Below are 12972 nucleotides of genomic sequence, written 5' to 3' on the forward strand. Positions count from 1 at the left end.
GAGTGGCATGACTTCTTTGTCAGCCATTCTGTGCAGCCTCAGTAACAAGTAACAGCCTTGGGAGAGGACAGAACATGGTTGCAGTGCACCATGATTATCATCAATTGGTCTCCATAGGGCTTACAATTTGTGAAGGTTCACTAAAATAGTAAATTTTAAAGTGGCAGTAGGCACTTAGACCTGTGGCCAAAGTCTCGCCTATTTTAGATTCAAGGCACTCCTCCATGAATTATTTAAATGGCATGCTGCTCAATTCACAAAACTGATTTATTACAATGCTTACCTCCTTGAAAGGGGCCAGGCAGTAGAGCAGGGGAACAGGCAGGGAGAGTGTGTCCTTAATTTCGAGATTTTTGGGGGCACTAGTTGATTTTCAGAGAGCTGTATCAGCCCATTCCGATCAGATTCCAATAGCCAGCTGGCAGCATGAAGAGCAGTGTCTGGCTGATAAGTTTGTTGTGGGGAAAGGGGTGACGGGGAGAAAAAGGGCATGGTGGGGCATAGATCAATGACCCCATGATGAGTGAAAGAGTGGGTCTGCGTCAGGGGCAGGTGTTGCACAGCTGGAGGTAGGGTGCAGGACAGAGCCATGAGCAGCTCATCCGGCGGGCGTGGAGGCAGCTTCTGCTGCTGCATATACCCCAGGAGGACATGGCGGGGCATGTGCCCCCAAATCTGCATGGGGGAGAGGGTGGGCTGCTGCTGTGGGCTGGGGTGAAGCAGAGCTGTTCCCAGTGGGGCACTGACTGGGCTCCACTTGGGATGGACAGCAATGGTGCTGCAAGGTGAGCTACAGCCACCCCAAAATTTGCTGTAGCCCCCCCAACCCTCCCTCCACCTGCTCTAAGCATAGCCCAGCCCAGCCCCCTGCTAGGAAGAGTTCAGCACTGCCGCAGCCACCCTTGCCCCACACACAGATCTGGGGGCATACACCCTGCTTGCCCTCCTGGGGTGCATGCAGCAGCAAAAGCCGCCTCCTCTCCCCACATGGGCCACTTGCAGCTCCATCCTGCACCCCATGCTGCCTGTACAGCACCTGCCTGAGCCCCAGCCCCATTCCCTCCCTCACCAATGAGGCCTTGATTTGTCCCCCCTCCCCCCACCCCAGCCCCTTCCCTCACAACAGACTTACCAGCCGGACTCTGCTACTCTCCATGCTGTCGGGCTGTGCTCCTGGCTGTGCACATGCAAAGGGCATTTATCAGCAACATTACTGGCCACATCAGCCAAAAAGACCCGATTGCCAATACTGTCGATTTTTCTTCTATCGGTGCCAATCCGATATGGGACTGATGTATCAGTGCTCCTCTAATGGTAACCACTTATTTCGGTACAGCAAAGGAGTTTCGGGTTTGAAAGCAAGGGTCACTTATCCTACAGTAATCTGTGGCTGGTGCGTTCTGTACAGCTCCCTGAAACTGTCTATGTACCTTCTAGGCATGAAATCAAGTCCTTTTGAATAATAGTGCCCTCCTCCCACACCACTGGCAGCTGGCTGCCTGCATTCACTCTGCTCTACCACATCTGCACTTCCCTTCTGCAGAGTCCTGACTCCTCCACAGCAAGAAAAGCACAGATGCTGCAAAGCAGACTATTCCACAGCACAGGGGAGTGCTGTATAAGGGATGGATAACATGGTGCAGTTCTCTGCCACTGACTCCTGTGCTGGATGAAACTGTGTTGAATTGGGCAAAAGGATGCCAGTCCTTATGTTAGTATAGTCTATGCCTTGCATCAGATACCTGAAAATACACAAGGTTTGTCTCACACCAAACAGCTATGGCCACTGACCGTATCAAACAAGTCCATGGTTGCCTGTTAGGAGTATTCTTGTGACCATCTGGTGTTCCTCAATAATTTCTTAATTAATCATCCCTATTCTCTTGTGGAATCTAAATAGAAAGGGAATAAATAATCTTATCATTCCCATCAAATGAGAAAACTATTTGCTAAACAGGGCTTGGTTAGCTGCAACCCTGAACTGGAACGAGGACAACGGATATGCTTTGTAGCCATGATAGCCTTACTATCCAGAGGTTCTTAAGGGTAAAAAAAAACCTTTTTATTCAATGCCATAAAGAATAAAGCACACAGGAGCTAGCAAACAGGAGTCTCTCTCCCTTTTGAAGAGGGAGTACCCTAAGGCAATATGACACTAAGGAAGGCACACTTGAGGAAAGGCTGAAAGAGGCATGAGGAAGTGGAGCAAGATCATATGCAGTTCTGAATACAACAAATTAATATCTTCCATTAGTCCGTAATTCGCATATAAGTGTTTATTACTGCTCAGTAAAAGTGTTATGAATATTTTGATGTAATGTTTTATAAGACCTGTAAACTACTAATTAGTATACATTCCCACATACATCATGTTAAGAAAGTAAGGAGGGAGAAAACTAACTTGAAAAGCAAAATAAAATTTACTCACAAAGCAAAACAAAGCTAACTAACTATGGACCACTCCAACCACTCATACATTGTGATACACTCTTGAAATTGCCCTTGTGTCTTTGTGTTCGATAGTCTCATGCCTTTCTACTACCCTTTGCTTCAAAAACAGCAACAGTAGTAATCTTTGACTCAATGAGATGAAGTTTCTAGCAATGGAGCATTGATAGTCATCTTGCACCTGTTCAGACTAAGTTTCTTCCATTCTGCTGCCCAGGTGCCAACTGTATGGCTTCATGAGGCAGGGAAGCAGGATATTCTTGGGTACCCAAAAATCACAATTGTGGCTGCAAGCTTAGTGTGACTGGGACCCAGTCTAGAAAAAATGCCTGTGGTTACAGCTTTCAGAACATTCTGTACTCCACAAGATGCATGTTTTCTGACCAAATAGCAGCATTATTGAAGTGTCCACTCATGACTGCAATACCAAAGTAAAACTACCCCTTTCTTTACATATTCAGAAGCAACTTGTGCTCCAGAATAAGAATGGTTAAGTCAGAATCAGATTGTATTCTATTTTAACATCTCTCCCCACCCCCATTTAGGAAGTCCACTACATCAAAACCTTCTACTTCCTTCACATTGTGCTGTCACAATCAACTGCAACATCCATTTAATGGCTTGCCCCCCACAAAAGTGGTTACTCACTGACAAAATAATAATTCTGGAATTGCAAAATCCAACAGCACAACTGGCACCCACTTCTACACTGTCAAAACGGATCTCATTTTTGGTGTTTGTACTGGATGGTTGGAGCAAATTTGGCATGCAACTCCAAGAATATGACCTTCTGCATTCAGAAGTTTGCTAGCTACTGCTGATCACCCCGTATTTGCCTTATGAATTAGATCCATGGTTCTCAACCATTTTAGACTCAAAGCACCAACAGCCAAGTGCCACTTCTTGGCTTTCACTCTTCAAAACAGGTCAGAGTGTTTTCAAAAGTATGGACTTCTGTTTGAAATATGTGGGCCTATCCTGTGATTGATGTGTAGGTGTTTGCACACCTAAAGGTGCTGAAAAATACTAGCACTTTTAGAAAGGTCTCATCACATCACCCTGCTTGAGAATCTAATTAGTTGACATTGAAATTTAGACACTATCCAACCTGAGTGGAACAAGCATGAAGCACTGAAAATAACTGCAGCACTGACTGATTTTCATTTGCTCAATATACTCAATACGCAAATACTCAGTATTATTTTTAGTACTACATGACCAGTTGCTATGGAGGTAACAGAGGTTCTTCAGTTACAGAATAAACAGATGCTCTGTCAACCCAACAGATGCAAGAACGCTGCTAACCTGCTCATCATGTTAACAAGGTTACAGAGAAACTGAAAACTTGCACAAAGAACAGAGTATGAAATGTAATGGAGAAACTTCACATCAATCTCCCAAAATGCTCTGAAAGAAGTATGATATCCCACAAAGCATTATTCAACTATCATAGGGAGCTTCACTGGATACTAGGCTGCCTGCTTATAATCTTACCAATCCAACTTGTTGTGTTAATTATGCCTTTGCCAGGAGAGCATGTCAAAGATGCAGGTTGGATATGCTCTGACAGCACAGCACTGTAAGCATTTTTGCTTGCAAGCACCTGATATCAGTAAAACTCTTTATCACAGTCCTTAATCATACTATGAATTCACATGAATTTGCAGGTAGCCTGGAATTAAGTTCTGTACAGGAGTAATTCACTTATTTCCATGAGAGCTCCAGTGACTGACAATTTGATATCAATGTTAAATAATTAACTTCAGATCATTTCCACAAAGAAAGCAAGCCACCATGCTTATTCACCATTACATACAATGAGAACCATGACCGCATACTTACGGCTTACCAACATTGGAAAATGCAATGTTAACTTGTTTCTTTCTGACAAAGCAATGCTAAACAAAGTTTTGCCTTTCGGGACAAAGTCGTGACAAAGAGAAACCACTATCTTTTTAAACAATGGCAAAACGGAAAATCTAATAGCTGTTGATAAAACACAAGTAGATCCAATTACCTTCCGCAATTCAATTGTCACTTCATTTCGGTGTCTTCTCATAGTCTGCAAGAACAAACAAACAAAAGATTTTTATGTAAGAGCATACAAAGACCTGTAAGCTTTAGTACTCTTCCAAGTCATTCACAGAATAATGCAATGCAAAGAAAAAAAAAAGAAGTTTAGTGTCCATCTTATGTAGGATAAGAGGAACTACTTTTAAAGCATAATTCTGGGAAATTACTTGGTGAAAGAAAAAAAAGTTGCACCTCACAAATATAGTAAAGCTTCACTACAAACTGGGACAATAAAGTATGCTAAAAAGTAAAAAAAGCATAAACAGTTCCATACAGCACTCCCTTCTGGAATATCACAAGACTCACACTCTCCTTGGTCTTGTTAAATATTTACATGCAGCCACTAAGTGAAACAGTAACTTCAAACATTCAAAATTTAACCTTAATATACATGTTAGTGTGTACATGTACACATGAACGCACTATCCTTCACAGCATATTACACAGTTATCACCCATCTTCCCATTATCTGGCCAAAACTAGCATGTGAATGAGAAGAGTTCCCTGAACTTAACCCTAGCAAAACGGAGATGCTGATTATAGGCAGGGGGAATCACTCTGTAGAGCTTACACCACCCTGGTACTGTCTCCACAGTCAGAGACACATCCAAGGTGTCAAGAGACTGCAGTCTAGGGGTCCTACAGCATTCTTCATTGACACTGGGCCCTCACATAGTAGGATGCATTTCTTACAGGTACTACTGTCACCAACTGGCTAGATCACAAACCCATTCTTCCTACTCTCAGCCATTAGTGCCTCCAGTGCCCTCTGTCTGGATTATCACAGCACAATTTGAGGATTAAAAAAAACAAATCTTGAAAACCAGTAACTGATGCAGCATGCCATCTCAGTGACATGAGGAGATCAAGGCACAAAATTCCCTATGCTTTGCTTATGACATTTACTCCCGACCAAGTCAGGTTTGTCTCCTCAATCCTTGCCCTTGAGGCTAAATAGTCTTGGGCAACACAACCTAAAATATTGTATTTTCTCACATACCATATGCCACCAAGTAAGATACACATCTTGTTTTTAGAAGGCAGAATAAACAAGCAAAAACAACAAACAAGAAAACCAAAAAAGTTTTTCCTTGAAAGTGCTGATAAGTATTTTTGTGTGGAAAAGAGCCACAGGTAGCTGCAGGAAGGGCAGAGCAAAAACCTATGGCTGCTGTTAGCTCCCTTGTTGCAGAACATGGTGGGTGATTGTTGCCCACTAGGTTCAAGAAGAGGGGATGGACAGTTTGGCTCCAATAGATCTGACCCTCAGCGGACTTGGCAGCAACTTCCAGCCAAGTTAAACTACCTGGCTCCTCTACTGAAGTCAGGCAGGCAGCCAGCAGCATCTGATTAGTCAGCTGACAGCCCACCCAGCTCAAGAGAAGAGGCCGAGTAGGATCAGGCCCCCAGCTAATGCAGAAGGTGCTCCTGGCTGCCTACTAGGCTTGAAAAGAGGGGACAAGAAGTCCAACTCAGCCAGAAGCATTTTTCAAGTCAACTGAGGCCCCAATCCTGCTACAGCTGAACTGCCCAGCTCCTCTTCTTAAACCAGGTGGATCTTCTGGTGATTCTACAGGCACTGCTAGCTGCCCACCTGGCTTCAAAAGAAGAGTTGGGCAGCTCTGCTCCTCCATGAACGAACCCAGATTCCTTGTTTAAATCACACACCTCAATTACTAGAAAAAGGTTCCACTGTATGGGAGTAAATGTGGTACCACCTCAACCACCGCAGTCCATGTAATCATCTACAAGAGTGCAGCTCATGCAGAAAACATAAAAGCTTTCTTGGTATTAGCCTCAGACTAACTCACAATAACTCAACAAACCTCACCATTTTCTGGTACAACAGAAACAACACTTTACCATAAAGCATCTTCCCTACTTGCTGCTCTCCCTGTGGCATGCTATGACAGGCTGCTGGCAGTAGTGCTGCTCAAGTTACAGCCCCCTCATTACAGATAAAGACTAGAAACAGACAATCTTTGCTAGATATTGGACTTTGTTCCCTTTCTGGTGCAAGAGAATCTTGTTCTGATGACCTTGCGAGCATGCTTCATAGTTTCTAGGGCCAGAAGGGACCTGAGTAGATCATCTAGTCTGACCCCCTGCCATGGCAGGAAAGAATACTGGGGTCAAATGACCCTAGCAAGATGTTCATCCAACCTCCTCTTAAAAACCCCTAGGGTAGGAAGTTGGTTCCAGATCCTAGCCACCCTGACTGTGAAGTAGTGCTTCCTGATATCTAGCCTAAACCTGCCCTCTGCCAGCTTGTGACCGTTATTCCTGGTCACTCCTGGCAGTGCAAAAAGACATCAAAAGACATCTGTCTGACAGCACTCAAGAATAAAAGTAGAGAGATGGTGAGTGATGCTAGGCTGAAGACAAGCAGAAAGTAGGGCAGGGTGTCATTTACAAAAGCTTGACTTTCTGAACCAGTTAGTCTCCAAGGCTAGGTACAGACATTCAAAAAGCCCAAGGCGGAAATCTAAGTTACGTGGTTTTCTGAAAGCAGCATGGTTTAGATCAAAAGCGAGCAGAACACTGGGGTGGGGGGTGTATGGACTAAGTCTTAGATCAGGTTCTGCAATTTTAAACCAGTCTATGTGCTGAACTTCTGTTGTTATGGGCAGGCCCTCTCAGAGGTCGAGAGAGGCCCAGGCCACTTTCATTTTTTGAGGTTTCCAGTATATTAAAAAAAAAAAATTAATTCATAGTGCACTACAGGTGGTGTGGCCCAGTAATGGGACACAAGTTTAAAGTTGTATGACGAACGTCTTCTTCTTTCAATCCTGTCAGTGTATCTCTGTGTCTGTATGTATAACCTCATTTCAAGATAATGTCAAAAATCTAAATTTGAGGCCCTCCGTGAATGAGAGGCCTGGGCCAAATGGCTCTCCTGGCGCCCCTTGTGATAGGCCCTGGTTATGGGTATAAACCAGTTGCATGTGCCAAACTTCTGTTCTGTTATGGGGATAGACTGGTTTCTGATCACTTATACTAGTGTAAGTGTAATGTCTATACCTGGCCTACGGTGCCAACTTAACCTACTTTGTGCCCAAAGACTAAAATATAGAAGGGTAAGGAATAAAGTGGGTGACTGGCTGGCCGAGCTCCTCTTTGAATTTTTTTTCAATGCTGAGAGGATGCTGTTGCATCACTGATAGTGTGTTAGGATACCTAGGGCCTTGTATTAAAAACTAAATACATGGTTTTTGTTTTTTTAATTTTCCCCTCTGGAAAAAGGAAAACCCTAACTAAACACAAGTTTCCTGGCTTAGATTTTAACTGCACAGAGTACTAGAATAATATGATGGCTATATTAAGAGGAACTAAACAGAAGTACTGCCAACAGATAGTCTCAAGTTTCTAACTGAATCAAAATTTTAAAGTTTACCGCAGCAATTATGCAAGCTCTTGGAATAAGTTATATAAACCCATGAAAGAGACTCACACTATTTAAAAACATTAAGTACAGCATGTGTTACACACACAGATCACTTGCAATATGATCCTTCTTAAAAAGTAATACACAGATCTCTATTAAATCACCATAAAAGACCAGTACTTATTTTAAAAGTGAAAAAACTGCAATTAAGGCAATTTATATTCGCACAGAGGCAGAGAGGGATCTTGGAGTCAGGATCAACTCCAGGATGAATATGAGTTGCCAATGTGACGAAGCAATAGGCAGAGCCAACCGCACTGTGTCATGGATCAACAGGGGCATCACTAACAGGTCTAGAGAGGTCTTGCTCCCCCTCTATGTGGCGCTGGTCAGGCCGCACCTGGAGTACTGTGTCCAGTTCTGGGTGCACTTCAAAGAGGGACGTGGAGAACCTGGAGAAGGTCCAGAGGGGGGCTACTCGTATGGTTGAGGGCCTCTGTGGCCAGCCCTACGAGAAGAGGCTGAGGGACCTGAATCTCTTCAGTCTCCGCAAGAGGAGACTGAAGGGGGATCTTGTGGCTGCCTACAACCTTATCAGGGGCTAGCAGCAGGGACTCAGGAAAGTCTGTTCACCAGGGCCCACCTTGGAGTCACCAGGAACAATGGCCACAAGCTGAGGGAGGATAGGTTTAGGTTAGATGTTAGGTAGAACTGCTTCACTGTAAGGGTGGCCAGAGCCTGGAATAGGCTTCCCAGAGAGGTGGTGCTCTCACCTTCCCTGGAAATCTTCAAGAGGAGACTGGATGGGCACCTGGCTGGGGTCTTATGACCCCTCCCACCCCCAGTGCTCATTCCTGCCCATGGCAGGTGGTCAGACTCGATGATCTGTCTAGGTCCCTTCTGACTCAATGATGCTATAATACTAGTTTTTGAAGTATTTTCTTATGTTGTACAACTAGATATACAGGATAAAGTTGATGCATCATATTTTTGTTTTCATTTATATGCACTGAATAATATGAAAGCAAGGTGAGAATAAATTTGTTATATGTATATAAATAGTGAATTTATCTACATATACAGTTTTACATCCTTTACAAAATATCCAAGTGGTCTGATTATGCCAGCATGTCATGCCCTCAATAAATATCAACTTAAGCTAGTTTAATTTATCATTTTACATACATATTATGCAACAAAAGTTTGTCAACTGCATACCTATTTGAAAAATACTCCCCAACCTTGACTTGTAAGATACTGCCATCTGCCCCAAGGCAGGCATGCACCTGCTAACAGCAAAAAGCCAAATCAGGGCTCCACAGACCCCAGTGCAGCAGCTTGCAGACTGGCTGCTGTGAGCAGCCCAGACTCGGTGACCAACAGCAGTGGCTTGCCCAGAGCCCCAGCTGGCTGAGGCAGGCGGGCAGGGAAGCTGCAAGCTGTTGAACTGAGATCTGTGGAGCCCTGGTCCAGCTCACTGCTGGCAGTGGATGCATGTGCACCTTGGGGTTGGATGGCAAGGAAGGGGCCAGGGCTGCACTGCCACAACAAGGATCAGACTCCTTCCGGCTTTCCTATTGTCTGCTCCAGGTACACTTGCACTAGCCACCAGCAACAAGCCAAGCAAGGGCTCTGCAGACTTTGGTATAGCTGCCTGCAATCTCCCAGCCACCTACCACAGCAGACCTGGGGAGGCTTCTGCTGCCCGCCACAGAGCTCAGGCTGCTTGCAGCAGTTAGAGAGGCTGCAAGCTGCTGCACCAGGGTCTGCCTGGACAAGAATGAACTAGGTCAGGGGTTGGCAATTCCCAACCCAGTGCCAGTCTGGCTCGTTGCCACCAGCTGGTGGATGCACACCTCAGGGCAGATAGCAAGGGAGCTGCCAGGAGCCCGATCCTTGTTGTGGCAGTGCAGCCCCTGCCCCTTCCCCACCATTAAACAAGGAATGCATGCCAAGCAAAATGTCTGCGCATGCCATGCTCTGGTATGCCCGACGGGAATTGCCAACCCCTGACCTAGTTCATTCTTGTCCAGGAAAAAAGAATAACTCTTAAAAATAGATCCCGAATGGGGTATCCATATAAGAATTTTATTTATGGCTCCTTTGGATTGAGCCACTATTTACAGTAATGTTAAACAGTTTCCTGGAGCCCTAGATTGAAGTACAACTATATGATTACTAAGAAATGAATCAAAATAATTACATTTGAAACAATAATGTGGTAGTGTCATGATCCAACAACCTCTTACATTTTATAAAGCAGGTTTGTTACAGCAAACCTGCTACAGATCTATGTTATAACATACTGTTACTCTATATACAGTAACATTTTTCTCACCCCAGCCACAAAGATATCAAAAGCTAGGAAGTGGAAAGGTGTCCTTGTCGATAATGTGTGGCATCTCCACATCACCCGCTTTTAGGATAAGACAGAAATCTGATCAACAGTTGGTACATACACAATAAAACTACTAAAAAGCTATGGAATTAGTACTTCCATCATATGCTGCAACTCAGATGAGTTCTGCCTCAGGCTTCCTGAATGTCTGTACCTAACATAAGTTACACGGTTTTCTATAAGCCACATCATTTAGATTGTTAGCGAGTAGAACACACATTGGGCCTTCGGTAGCAGGGCACACAGGCTGCCTATATTAGGCCAAGTTCTGCCTAACAGAGAGTATTAATAGAATAGGTTATAGTTGCTCACATTAGGTACAGCAAAGCAAAAGCATTGATCAATGAGTGCCATTATGGCACAATGAATATTTAACAGTTGTAACGCTATAGACCAGTTAACACTCACATCTGTACCAATCAAGGTAAGAGTGGGCTGGAGGGTCACTTAAGGAGTTTTGGTGAGGTGCTGCAGGCCAAGGAGGGGGGATGCTGACTCTGCCTGATGGGGGCAGTGGGGCAATTAATCCTACCCAGCCCATCTGTCCTGCACCAACTGCTGGGGACACCAGAAAGAGGAGGCAAGTGGGGTCTCCATGGAGACTGGCTGGGACCCCTGCAGGCAGGGTGCATATAACCAGGCAGATGAAATAGGGCTGTGGGCCAGCATCGGAGGATGGAGACAGCGCGGGGCTCGGGCCCAAGGCAGAACAATACTCCATTCCCCACACACATTGCACAGGTGCAGTGTGGCTCAACAGAGCACCATGTGCTGTCTGCTCCAGCACTCACCTGGAGCCCAGCACCACTCAGCCCCAGTGACCCCAGCTCCCAGACAGTGTGTGGTGCCCTGCTGAGCTGTGCTGCACCCATGCTATGGGGCAGTTGCCATGTGGGTGCCAGGCAGGATTGGGGGGGAAAACTGATCCCCACTGCCCTCGTTACACAAGGGGCTCTGCCACGAACCCTCAGAGGCCCTGATCCCTGCCGTCAGAGCTGGTGAGTGCAGGGCTTTTTCTTTCTTTCTTTTTTAAGTGCCAAAAGGCTGGGGCCAGGCAGGGCAGGGCAGGGCAGCCATGGGGGATTCTCCTGCAGCTCCTCCAGCTGTGCCTGCCTCTGTCCCAGCAGGGGGAGCCACAGGAGAAGCCCCCATGGCTGCCCTGCCCAGCCCAGCCAACACGGGGGGAGGAGGGTGTGATGCAGGCTTGGCTTGCTCTGGGTGGTAGCAGGGCATAGCCCCTGCTCTCAGTGGTACCATGCCCACATCAGCACTAGAAGCAGGGACTTTGCCCCGTCTCTGCTTGCTAGCCACCATGGAGGATGGACAGCAGGGACAGGGGATGTTGTTACTTGTTAGCTGGCATGGGTGGATGTGGGATGTGGGCAAAACAGCACTTGAAGCGAGGTCTATGCTCTGCTGCCGCTAACCCAGCTGGGGGCACTGGATGCAGGTGCAGCTGCCTCTGGGGGGCAGCAGGGCATAGTTCCCACTACCAGCACTACCGTACCCGCATCAGCGCTGGGAGCAGGTGCTATGGCCACTTGCATACTTCTGCCTGGAGTGAGCCACGCCTGCATCCTGCCCCCCTGCACCAGCTGAGCAAGTGGCAGCAGGGCAGAGCCCCCACCCCAGTGCTGCCGTGCTCACATCCTGCACCCCCACCCCTCCCCAAGTAACATGCCACCCTGCCCTGGCTGGGCAGCTTCTCCCAGGCCCAACCCCAATCCCTCTCCCCTCCCCCAAGCCCAACAGGTTACCAGCTGGAGACAGCTGTGTCAGCTGTCTGTTTAGTCTATGTTCAAATCTCTGAATTGGCCAAATCTTTTCCAAAGCTTTTCTGATTCGATTCGGAAGCTTCAAATAGATTCAGAGCTTTTAATTGGTCTTGTGATTCAATTCGGATTCAGGGATTTGGTCCCTGAATTGGGCTGAATCTCCTCCAAATCGAATTGGCTACCGAAGCTTTGCACAGCCCTAGGGTATAGCTATGGGGTTCCCCCCTCCAGATGAGCCAGTGACAACTCTGTCCTGTGCCCTGCCCCAGCACCAGCCCCACTTCCTCCCTCACCGCAGAGACCTTCATCAGCCCCTCGTCACCCCTTCTGTCCCCCGACCCCTTCAAGCACAATAGACTTACCACGCAGACGCTGCTCTCCACGCTGCTGGGCTGCATATTGGCTATCAGATTGGTATCAGCCAATAAGACTCGTTAAAAATAGCTATCAGTATCAGCCCCCCAAAAATCTCTCTTGGTGCACCTTCCCACTATTCCCTTGGGAAGGCAGGGACAGAGCGCCGCCACCTCTCAACAGCAGGGCTGGGGGGATGCAGGGGGTGAGGGCAGTGGTGCCACTTTGCAGGTCGTACAGGTGCTGCCCAGCCAGCCAGACATCAGGCGGGGAAGCTCACATGTGGTGGCCACTGTTACCACCCACCACTCCATGCTGACGCTGCTCTGCATGCAGCAGCTGCCACCCCACCTGCCCCATGATCACCATTTTGGGACCGGAAGTCCCACCCCTAACCCTTGACCTTTGACACCAGAAGTCCCTCCCCCTTGCCCTCAGAAGAAATCCTTTTTGGAGGGGGGTTTGCCATCTTGGAACCAGAAATAAAACAAGTCACATACTAAAAAGCAAACATCTACAATAACATGTTAAATTTTATT

The 12972-nt window shown here is 46.6% G+C and overlaps 1 protein-coding gene across 1 annotated transcript in view; it reads right to left on the reverse strand.

The window, feature by feature from the left end:
- KPNA3 (karyopherin subunit alpha 3) overlaps positions 1–12972 on the reverse strand; it is a 91585-nt gene that overhangs the window by 51881 nt on the left and 26732 nt on the right. The window contains exon 2 of the mRNA XM_019529971.1: positions 4466–4510. Within this exon, the coding sequence (XP_019385516.1) occupies positions 4466–4507 (42 nt within the window). The 5' untranslated portion in view covers positions 4508–4510. The remainder of the gene's footprint in view (positions 1–4465; positions 4511–12972) is intronic.

This window comes from Crocodylus porosus, unplaced genomic scaffold (assembly GCF_001723895.1).
Source record: "Crocodylus porosus isolate Cpor-Errol unplaced genomic scaffold, CroPor_comp1, whole genome shotgun sequence".
Lineage (NCBI taxonomy): Eukaryota > Metazoa > Chordata > Crocodylia > Crocodylidae > Crocodylus > Crocodylus porosus.